The sequence below is a fragment of the Paramisgurnus dabryanus genome, chromosome 13, assembly GCF_030506205.2.
Source record: "Paramisgurnus dabryanus chromosome 13, PD_genome_1.1, whole genome shotgun sequence".
Lineage (NCBI taxonomy): Eukaryota > Metazoa > Chordata > Actinopteri > Cypriniformes > Cobitidae > Paramisgurnus > Paramisgurnus dabryanus.
The window spans coordinates 441,640-453,973 of NC_133349.1; the positions used below are offsets into that span (position 1 = coordinate 441,640).

The 12,334-nt window shown below is 37.0% G+C and overlaps 1 protein-coding gene and 1 long non-coding RNA gene across 2 annotated transcripts; both read right to left on the reverse strand.

The window, feature by feature from the left end:
- Positions 1–303: 303 nt before the first annotated feature.
- LOC135752176 (tetratricopeptide repeat protein 24) lies at positions 304–4,587 on the reverse strand. Its single transcript, XM_065270576.2, has 13 exons — positions 4,353–4,587; positions 3,966–4,259; positions 3,626–3,827; positions 3,112–3,318; positions 2,310–2,438; positions 2,100–2,221; positions 1,841–1,918; positions 1,645–1,703; positions 1,324–1,391; positions 1,138–1,210; positions 941–1,008; positions 805–853; positions 304–450 (listed from the first exon to the last, which is right to left on the reverse strand). Exons 1-13 carry the CDS (start codon positions 4,563–4,565, stop codon positions 339–341), a joined length of 1,674 nt encoding a protein of 557 aa, XP_065126648.1. The 5' UTR covers positions 4,566–4,587; the 3' UTR covers positions 304–338.
- A 2,593-nt stretch (positions 4,588–7,180) lies between these two features.
- On the reverse strand, positions 7,181–11,423 carry LOC135752155 (uncharacterized). The gene is made up of 3 exons (XR_010533117.2): positions 10,847–11,423; positions 8,514–8,641; positions 7,181–8,128 (listed from the first exon to the last, which is right to left on the reverse strand). It is a non-coding gene; the product is annotated as an uncharacterized lncRNA (long non-coding RNA).
- Between the last annotated feature and the right edge of the window lie 911 nt (positions 11,424–12,334).

Sequence of the window (12,334 nt, forward strand, 5' to 3'; positions counted from 1 at the left end):
AGAGAGAGAGAGAGAGAGAGAGAGAGAGAGAGAGAGAGAGAGAGAGAGAGAGAGACCCAAGCAGCTCCACATTCAGCAGTAATTTAATAAAAAAATGAATGTAAAAAACAAGCTATATACATTTTATTTTGATGAGAATATGAGTTGAAATTTCCAGAAATGGAACAGAAATATGTAAAGATCAGACAGTTTCTCAGATATCTGATGATGTCATTAATCAGATCTCTTCAGTCTCTCTAAACCATCACTTTATTTGATCACCCAGCTAAATTCATTGTGTTTGTAGTCTGAATGTCTTTTCATCTTCCAGAAGAGTCGTCTCTACACGCGTGTGTTAGTCACATGACTGTGCAGAATCTGGATGTCAATCTCCTTGTGATGGGCGTGGCCTTACTGCTGTCAGGCTGTTTAGAAGGCGGAGTCACTGCACTTCTGACTGATGCCTGGCCACTGAAACATTTATAGCAACAAATAATCCATCAGTTTTCATTATACCACAGGGCTGTTGAATGCTTCATTCTACACCTAACTTTTCATCTAACTTTTGACTTAAAATAAACACCAGGGCATTGTTTGGTGTAATCATGGTATAAGAGGAATAATTGACTCCGATCCTTTAAATTATTTGAAAATAATGCACACCCGCGCTGTAACGCCTTACGACCTTGAGTCGTCAATTATTCCTTACCTGTACGACACAGATGTAAGTCTGTACTCAGATCAAACAAACTCTTAAGTTCCTTTTATTTCATATAATAACACATTGAGTTAAATTGAAACATATTGTTAGTGATGTTTTCATACCCGTTCATGTGTACTGGCTTCAGCTTTGTAGCTTCAGAAGACAAATCGTCTACAGAGATGAAATCAAAGATGAGTTTAATGTGATTTATGTGTTAAGAAAAGCTGTGATGTTTATGTGATTTACTGTGAGCTGAACCTTCTGTAGATTCTCCACTGAAAATCTCCGGCTGGATCTCTGCTTTCTCATAAGTGTTGTTCAGATTCCTGATAACAACATCAGACTCTTCTCAGACTCAGACATACACACCAGACGTCACATGCATTTTACAGGATGTTGCAGGGTGTTTTTCTCTGTGTGTGTGTGTGTGTGTGTGTGTGTGTGCACGTGTGTACCTGTTGGTCTCTGGCATTGACTCTGATGACATCATCCCTTCACTGTGGGGTTTTCTGTCTCCAGATGCCTCTGCTGACAACAGACAGACAGACAGACAGACAGACAGTTTTATCAGTTCAGACATCTGTAAGTGTTGATTTTTCTGTCAAAAGTTAATGTAAACTGTTTGTAACTGTGTGTGTTACCTTCATGTGTGTGTCCATTCAGCATCGGTCTTCTGTTCTGCTGGGTTTCAGAGATCACTTCTGCCCGCCTGCACACACACACACACACACACACATTATCATCATCACACATAATCACATTTCACTGTCATCAACCCGCACACACACACACACACACACACACACACACACACACACACACACACACACACACACACACACACACATCACATTTCACAGACACATCCAATAACAACTGCAAAATAACTCTGTGAACAGCAGAATAATGAGAAGTTCATATCCGAAAAACTACAGCTGTGTTCACACAAACTCCTGCATTACCATTTCTGCTGTCTGTGATGTTGTCTCTCTGGTGCAGCTCGTTGTATTGGGGGTCCAACCTGAGGGGAACATAAAAAATCAATAGTATTGTTGTCATGTCAACAGTCTTAGTGATTATTCTGCAATTAACATGAGAGACAGACAGACAGACAGACAGACAGGCAGACAGACACAGACAGACATAGAGACAGATCACCTGCTGGAGTAGCAGCTTCTGCTGTAATGCTTCACTCAGTTTAGTGACCAGTCGTTCCTGTACTGAACTCGATACGTCCTGCAGATGAAATACACATCATTAATACAGCACACGTGCGCGCGCACACACACACACACACACACACACACACACACACACACACACACACACACACACACACACACACACACACACACACACACACACACACACACACACACACACACACACACGCACGCACGCACACACACAAACACACCTGGCATTTACACAGCAGTTGTAAAGCATCTTTATAATATTGAGAGGCTTTTTCTGGGTCTCTCATCTGTAGTTTGATCCCACCGAGACCCTCACAGACCTGCCACTGACCGGATGGGTCATCTACACAAAAACAGAGAGAGAGAGTAAGAGAGAGAGAGAGATACTGAGAGTAAGAGTGTCCTGTATCAGTCCGAGTTTAGTTTCACACCTGTGTCTCTGAATGCCTGTTGTGCATGTAAGAAACTCTCCCACGCCTCCTCCAGTTCACCCACTTCTACCAGAGCAAAGCCCAGATTACTGAAACACCGACCCTGTGCAACGCGACTGCCCAGAGAGCCTACAGGACGAGTTCAGACGGATATAATGTTGATTGAAACATGATTAATAACTCTAATAAATACAGAAAACACTTCTGAACCAGACAAATATCTACACACACTTCAGTCATAAAACAGGATTCTCTGTGTGTGTTTGGTGTTTGTCTGTTTCATTTAGTTATATTTCTGAGGTCCTGTCATCCTCAAAAGCAATGTAGCATTTTAAATTTGTCTAATAGTCATCCAAACACAGCCCAGATGTCTAGCCTAAACAAGGCAAAATTTGGGCTGTCAGTGAAAATTTAATAGACATCATAGCACAAAAATAAATGAAATAAAATTAAATAATTAAATAATTAAACAAATAAATGAAAGTAAACAGCTAGTAATCACCGCTGTCTTAGCTTACATGATGGCATGCCATCTTCAAAAAAATGACATGTAACCAAATTCAAGTTTATTAAGTGGGTCATGAAGAAAATGTCATTAACCTGAAATAAAATCAATGGAAGTCTATGAAATAAACTCACTAACAGAGTGAAACAAATATGTGTGTGCATGCATGCGTGCGTTATAAGAAAACATGCACACACACCGTCAGAGAGAACAGGTGTATTTAAAACATGTTGTTTAGCACAATGTTACACAGACCAATCCAGAGGTTAAGCTGAGGATCAGAGTTTTGTGTCTCACCGTGTATCGCTGCTGCCTCTCTGTGGTATTTCAGAGCCTCTTCATATTGACCCAAAGTATTGTGAACAGCACCCAGATTCTGCAGAATCACCGCCAGTCGGTGTGGTTTAGACGTGACCAGATGAAGAGCCTGTTCATAACATTCAGCTGCTTCAGAGAACAACCTCAGCTGAGTAAAACTTAAACCCACATCCATCAGAAGCTTTCCTGAAACAAAGGTCAACAACATTAACCTCAACAAACACATTCATCATACTGTAAATTAACTCTTTCAGAGTAATTATAATTCCAGTTTTATTTAAATGTTGGGTTCTGGCTGATGTTTCATGACTTCACCACATGTCTCATGTTCATTGAAATGAAGTACCACCATGTCTTGTGAAATTTGGAATCTGTGATTTCTCTCAAACCGTTCATGTAAAGTGTACCACTGGCAAAGGGATCCAGCGTTGTGATGATCACAGATGTGCACATTAAAGTGCCGATGTTGAAATGATATACTGAGCAGCCCTACCCAGCGTCTCTTGATCTGTGATGTCGCTGCTCATCTCCAAGCTGTCTGTCAACACGGTGATGATGTCATCAGCAGTGCAGCTGCCGCTCTCCAGCATGTGTTTCCCAGCATCCTTTAGGGTCAGCGCGGCGGCTGATGTGTTTCCTGCTAGTTTATAACTCTCAGCAGCGCGTCTGAAAGCGTCTACAGCCTCATTCCACTCCTGTAACATCATCAGTTTAACTTCACACATCATCAGTCACTGTGCAGCGTCAACACAGATATGCAATCACAACTCAATATTCAAATAGCAGGTTTCTTGAACCCTGACCATTATTTCTTTATGATGATTAACTCTGACCTTTCTCTTCAGATGGCATTGAGCAAGTCTAACACAGGTGTCTCCCTCAGCACATGCGTCTCCCTGCGAGCGGTACAGCTGTGCGGCCTTCAGGTAGTGTCGGGCGGCCCGGGTCCAGTCCCTCAGGGCTTCGTGAGCTGTCGCAAGATTATACTGCAGGTCTGCGATCCGTTCGCCTCTCTCACCCGACTGAGAGCGAGACAGAAGGTCCAGCCCTTTCTGAGGTCTACCTGCTTCAACATACGCTGCTCCCAGGTTAAATGCACATGACCTCTGAAGTCTCCCCTCACTCAACTAAAACAAAGATTCATGAATTTAACATTCGTAAATGTTTACAGTAAGACCAGGACTGTAGATTAGGACAAAAGACTTCTCATTTTAATGTACCTTTGTGGCAGCTTTCAATGCGTTTTTGAAGCACTGCACAGCTGCAGTATTGTCTCCGGTCTGCAGCGCTGCATGTCCATCCTCAGTGAGTCTCTGAATCTCCACCTGTGTGTCTGTGTCCTCCACATCAGATCTGTGTGTCCTGATCTTAACTGCTTTCTTCTTCTTCTGATTCTCATGAACATCTCTGACTGGAGACCCATCAGAGGCCATGAACTTACAACAGATTACACAACAGAGAACACATGATGCTTAACCTGGAGAGAGAGAGAGAGAGAGAGAGAGAGAGAGAGAGAGCTTGGTTTAAGCTGGTATTGCTGGTGTAGCAAGCTGGTCTAGCTGTGGGTTAGGGTTAGTACTTAGCTGGTCATGCTGGAAGACCAGCTGACCCACCAGCTTGACCAGCTTTGCCAGGCTGGAAGGACCAGCTCAGACCAGCTACCGCCACCTTAAACCTTTAATCTTTTTCGAGGGCACACGATGCGAAGCTCGTCACAACATGTATTTAGCCGTCATGTGTGTGGCTCGTCGTGTCAAAATATGTGTTTGGCACGTCATGTGAACCTATGTGCCTCACGTGTCATGTCAAGATACAGGCCTGTTGCAGACGCTTTAAAGGGGTTTATGATAAAAGAAACGCCCACGTTTGCTAGATACTCGCTTAATCTCATGTGTAATCAGAGTTTAATGTTAAGTTAGTGTCTCTTTTATCATAAACCCTTTCCGCGCATGATGCACAACTTTACATGACACAAAAAACACATATTTTGAATTTGCAGCCCTCAGAAGAGAAGTCACCGGCCGTCACTGTTGAGAAATATTATATGACATGATATTTTAAGCATTCCCATACGGCAAAGTATATATTTAAATTTTCAAATATACAAATTAAATGGCCCAAATATATATGTGCTGAAATATGTTTACAAAAATGTATATTCCATTTTTTTTAATACATTTTTAAATAAATATATTTTAAAGCATTTATATTTACGTAGCATTGGAAGAAAAATTTGTACAAACCTGTAAACATAACAGATTTGAAAAGGATAAATTAAATATATTATTAATTGAAAAAATATACTTATAATTTTATATTTTATACATACTTATCCATTTTATAATAATACTTTATAAATTTTATAAAAACTTTTATATTTTGGCAAGGAAAATATATTTTTGCCGTATGGGTTGTAAAATTTGAAATTTATTTGTTGCCCCTGAAATACATTTTGAAATATGTTAATATATGAAGGTTAAAACTAAATACATTTTCAAATTCAAAAATATATTTACTTTCTACAACATGTATTTAGCATATAATTAAAACATATTTTTGGACATATGGGTTATCATCTTAGGTGTGCATTATTATTGAATAACTCAATGGCCTCAATAATTCCTTACTTAACTGCTTACCAAAATTCCCATCTTTCTCTTTGGATTCAAGAGTTTCTACATAGAGACAAGTGTCTCCTGGCTGTATTTACCTCATATTTACATAAAAAATAAACACTCAAAATTGCAAAATAAAAATTTTTCAACTATAATGACAGTAAAAAGTCACTATTCCATTAAAAGAATACATAATATACATACAAGATAAACGGATACAAATAGGATTAAAGCTATTAAAAAATAAGAGAATGAAGATAGAGAGAAAACAGCAGTAAGATGTTAAAGAGATTGTTGATGCCACACAGATGATTCACACTAATGAATCATTCATTACTCGTCTAATGTGTCACACGTTAACACTAAACCACCATTACACACTTAACGACCAGAAATAAACACAATATTATAGCGTCCCACTAACAGCATCCTATTATAAACGTACTACAGTAAATGCATACATAACACTACAGTCATGTGTAAGACTTCAGGTTAATTTACTTACAGTAATAGAGAAGAGTGTGATGATCGCGTGATATTCTTCATATTTACTCTTTAAAGTCATGTCGTGATGCATCCACGCGTTTCTCTCTCTATCTCTCTCTCTCTCTGTGTGTCTCTGTTTCTCTCTCTGTACACCTGAGCAGGTGCTGTTCGCAACTTCGCACAGTTTATGCTCATCTCCATGGAAACGACATCTGAGATGTTTATAGGACGAAATCATTTAAATATCAGTAATATATAGAAAACTGTTGTGTGCTCTGAGTTTCTTCATCTTTAGACTGTGTGATTATGGAAGGCCGAATTATCTTTTAATGTACCCAGCCCTACTCGTCGTAATTATATTTTTACTAGTAAGAATTGAATTAAAGAGCTCTATAATTAAATTTTTACTAGTATCAATTACAATTGTAGAGCTCTATAATTCAATTTTTACTAGTAATAATTCCAATTAGAGAGCTCTACAATTGAATTATAGAGCTCTGCAATCGTATTTTTACTAGTAACAACTGAATTGTAGAGCTCTATAATTCAATTTTTACTAGTAACAATTTTGATTACAGAGCTCTCTAATTGAATTATAGAGCTCTGCAATTGTATTTTTACTAGTAACAACTGAATTGTAGAGCTCTATAATTAAATTTTTACTAGTAACAATTCTAATTACAGAGCTCTATAATTGTATTCTTACTAGTAAAAACTCCTATTCATGAGATGCTAAATAGATGCGGTGTTGCAGCCATTCTTTACCAAGTACCGCCTGCGATAGCATGTGTTCAAAATAAAAGTCCTTTTATGCCTGATTTTACATACTCTAATTAATATATATATATATATATATATATATATATACACACACATACAAACAAACCTTTTCAGCAAACATATTAAGAGAATTCATGTTATAGTAGAAGTCAAAATTATTATTAAAAAATTCTACCCTGATAAGTTTAACGTGAATTTTGCTAAGGGCTACTTGGGGAGTGTTACATAACTTTATGGCGTGTTGGTACTGTTACTGACATACGAAACGGGAGACCGAGGTTCAAATTCCCTCAAGGCAAAATTTTGATTTATTATACTTTTGAATCAAGCGACCAGAGTTACAATTTTAGCATAGAATTGTACATATGTTGATCTCACGATGTCAGTGTGACAGCTGCAATATATAAAGCTGAAAGTAACACAGAAGTAAAGTTTATCCTAATTGTACACAATTACTTTATTACTCACCTTTACAGTAGTATAATTCTGCAGTATCAGATTATTGAACCACATTTTTCTTGTTACTTGTTTCTTGTTACTGCACAACATTTCGGATAAAAACTTTTGCTCAAAGTTTTAAAAAATTGTTCAGCATAAATGCTACTTTCAGTCTTGCCAGATTACTTGGTAAAATAAAGATGCAATCATACAGTATGCTATGGCCTTTGCAGTCACTATATCTTAACAAAACACATGAAGGGTTAAAGAGACACAATGATGATTTCATGGGTAGACAATCTGTTTTATACAATTTTAGTTAACAAAGCACTCACAGAAAACAAACAACTGCCACAGAACTACTGCAGGCTTCACATACTACTTAGAGAAAGAGATGGACAGAGACAGAGAAATGCATGAAAGAAGAAATACTTGAACATGTTCAACTCAGTTATTTCAAATCTCAGATTGAAAAGTGCTTAATAACCTCTCAAGAACTTAAACTTTATGTCAAATGGCTTCAACATAGCAATGTTAACACACCACAACAGATCTAGAAACAGCATATTAGTGGATCCACCAGCACAACACTGGAGAAACAGCTTCTCATCTTCTATTTTCTCTACAGCATGTTTAACCAGGCAGTTCTCAGCTGGTGGCAGTTAGCTACTGTATGCCTAACCAGAGGAGCAACAGAGAAAAAAGAAAAAGTGCAAAACAATATTTAGTGAAAACACAACAATAAGACAGAGCACACACTTCCACACCATACATAATTAAATATATATCTTAATGTTAAATAATCTTTATTTTATATAATGAAATATAATCTATATTACTTTTATAGTTTACTGTCCACAGATTTGGACACAGCTCTATAATTTTAAATTAATAAAATAAACCCGGATCAAAGAGGGAAACATGCTCAGCCCCATGCTCACACACGCACGCACGCACGCGCGCGCGCGCGCGCACACACACACACACACACACACACACACAATAACTAGGACAATACCTAAATATTATACTAAAGGTAATATCAAAATTAACCTAACTTACCTCTGTAGCATAATCCTTATGGACATGTATGAAGTGGGACATCATGGAGTCATCATAATTATGCACGTCATGTCTTGGTACCGGTTGTAGTTTAGTTTACACATTTGCCGCTGTTACAGTAGAGACATCTGCAGTAGCAGTTTTAACATAAAGTGGCATGGCATCTTACGCACAGAAGCCAGTGGCACGTGCCACTATGTTTAGTGGCACTTCCGGGTTCCATTGGCTCGTACCAGTGGCTCGTCGAGTGGCACTTCCGGTGTCCAGTGGCTCATGCCACTTTTAAGTGGCTCGTCGAGTGGCACTTCCGATGTCCAGTGGCTCATACCACTCCGTTTGGTTGCTCGTACACTGACACATGTCAGTAAAACTTAGGTCTGTTTGATTGAGGCATGTGGCACTGATAGTCACTGATCGATCATTACAGATTCGAGCGTAACTTACGCGTGCTGCTGCTATGTTCATTTAATTGTGACACAATGATTTTGTGTGTCCTTTTTGACTCTGATGTTTCAGGTAACCGAATGCGTAAATTGAGTCGAGAGCTAAATATATCATCTTGACGCTGGTTCATAAAGGAATTGTATGATCACAATATTTAAAATGGAAATGCATAATATTTTGAGTGTTTTCATTTAATAAAGCACAGTATTTGTCTGAGCCATGGTCGTGTGAACATTGTGCCTTTTCTTAATATTTAATCGGTTTTTGTAAATCTTTTTTTTTTAAAGTAGTATGCCTAATTTAGGTGAATCTACTAGATACCCTTTAAATGAAAGACGAGATCGAAGAAAAAAACTGACCCCTTCTTAAAGCATACTGTAGGCAACGATCCATTGAAATGCATAAAATAAAGGAAAAACTGTGTTTGATTTAATCATTTGTAAAGTGTTTTGCTAAGTGTTTTGTAAATCTGTTTTGCTTTGAAATAATCCAACAATTTATTTAAAATAATTACTCTCTCATAAATGTTGTGAAAAAATAATTTGTTCAAACCCTTATTTCTTATAGACAACAATCTATATAGACTAGATAAAATGTAATTTTGAAGGGCACGTGACATATCTGCACTGTCAACACCGTGTAAATATCAAGTTGTAAAAAAATAAAATAAATATCAAGTTGTAAAATATGTAATAGGACATTGTTTTTAAACATAAACATGGTTAGACTGACACCTACTGTTTTGGCGTGCATGTGTGTAAATGCGGTACTTGCAGAAAAAAATATTATAATATTCTTCGAGATTCTTATAAATGACACTTTTTATTAAATACAACACATTGGCACTGGTTACAAATAAAAACATGCCACTCACAGACTACATTTTCACAAATAATACAATTAGAAAATTTATATTAAAAACTAACAGTATTATGCAATATAGCTCAGGCATGTTGTGCTTTATTAAATATATAAAATATTTGCCTTCCCATTTTAAATATTTACATTTTTAATACTTAAATTGTGAATTATGATCATACGATTGTTGAACGATCATCAAGATGTCCTATTTAGCTCTCGATGCATTTCACGCATTCGGTTACCTGAAACACCAGACAGTCAAAAAGGACACACAATATCATTGTGTCACAATTAAATGAACATAGCAGCAGCACGCCTAAGTTACTCTCGGATCTGTAATGATCGATCGGTGAATATCAGTGCCACATGCCTCAATCCAACAGACCTAAGTTTTACTGACATGTATCAGTAGACAACCCACAAACGGAATGGTATGAGCCACTGGACATCGGAAGTGCCACTCGACGAGCCGCCACTAAACAGTGACATGAGCCACTGGACACCGGAAGTGCCACTCGACGAGCCACTAAACGGAGTGGCATGAGCCACTGGACACCGGAAGTGCCACTCGACGTGCCACTGGTACGAGCCAATTGAAACCGGAAGTGCCACAAAACGTAGTGGCACGTGCCACTGGCTTCTGTGCGTAAGATGCCATGCCACTTAATGTTAAAACCCCTTCTCGACATCTGGATATCGACAAGAATCACAGTACAGTTTAACAACAAATTAAACGAATACTGAAAGTAGACAAAATTAGACCACATATCATTTAAATAAGGCAGCAGGAGATTGATAATCACTATTGACAATCTGTATCCTTAATAAATGAAGTTAGCTTAATTAAAATGGTAATACAATGAGTATTCAACAAACTTTCAGACTGAAGACAGCAGGCTAGCATGCTAACAAGCTAATAAGGAATTCGTTTTGAGTAGCTTTGGCTAACATTTTGTTAACTTTGCTGCCCAATTCAAGACACAATAACTGTTTTAACGTTAAACAAATTAAGCGTAATATATACTTACGTTTGTTATCCATCTTGTCTATGCTACTCGCGTTTCCACTGTTAATCCAATGCAAGCCAGTGATATCAATGCAACCAATGGACCTCAAGCCCAAAATGAACCGCAGGGTTTAACTAAAATATGCTGCTAATTTGTCGATCTGGTGCAAAAACCCCGGCCTGCTGTCAAAGTCAGAGCTGAGGCAGGAGACACGAGCAAGTGGTGTTGTGTTTGCAAACTGACCACGCCCCGTATGAAAATAAAGTTATTGTTATCCGCGAAATAATCTCTTTATTAACGACATCCATTATTTCATGACGTTGTTACTTAAATTAAAGTAATATATTATTATAAACACTGCAACAAAAACCTGTTTCCCCCAGTCAACTTTATACGACCTAAATGAATATGCATAAGGCACGATTAGCATAATAAGATGGCGCTGAATACAGAGCTCTGTAATGCAATTGTTACTAGTAAAAATTGCAATTATAGAGCTCTACAATTGAATTCTTACTAGTAACAATTTGATTACAGAGCTCTATAATTGAATTACAGAGCTCTGTAATTGAATTCTTACTAGTAAAAATTGCAATTAGAGAGCTCTACAATTGAATTCTTACTAGTAGCAATTTGATTACAGAGCTCTATAATTCAATTACAGAGCTCTATAATTCAATTTTTACTAGTAACAATTCTAATTAGAGAGCTCTGTAATTCAATTTTTACTAGTAACAATTACAATTAGAGAGCTCTGTAATTAAATTTTTACTAGTAACAATTGAATTACAGAGCTCTCTAATTAAGTTACAGAGCTCTGCAATTACACATATCTTTAATGTGTATTTTTACTAGTAATAAATCAATTAAAGAGCTCTGTAATTCAATTGTTACTAGTAAAAATTGAATTACAGAGCTCTCCAATTGTAATTGTTACTAGTAAAAATTGAATTACAGAGCTCTATAATTGTAATTGTTACTAGTAAAAATTGAATTACAGAGCTCTCTAATTAGAATTGTTACTAGTAAAAATAGAATTACAGAGCTCTATAATTGTAATTGTTACTAGTAAAAATTTAACTACGGAGCTCTATAATTGTAATTGTTACTAGAAAAAATTGAATGAGAGAGCTCAATAATTAAAAATGAATGGAAGTCAATGGAGACATATGACTAGTAATAATTGAATTGTAGAGCTCTGTAATTGTCATTGTTACTAGTACAAATTGAATTAGAGAGCTCTATAATCATAATTGTTACTAGTAAAAATTGAATTATAGAGCTCTGTAACTGTTATTGTTACTAGTAAAAAATGAATTGTAGAGCTCTCTAATTGGAATTATTACTAGTAAAAATTTTATTAGAGAGCTCTACAATTGAACTTGTTACTAGTAATAATTGAATTATAGAGCTCTGTAATTTAATTCTTACTAGTAAAAATATAATTACGACGAGTAACGCTGGCTACATTAAAAGATAATTTGGCTTCCCATAGTGTGATTTAGTTAG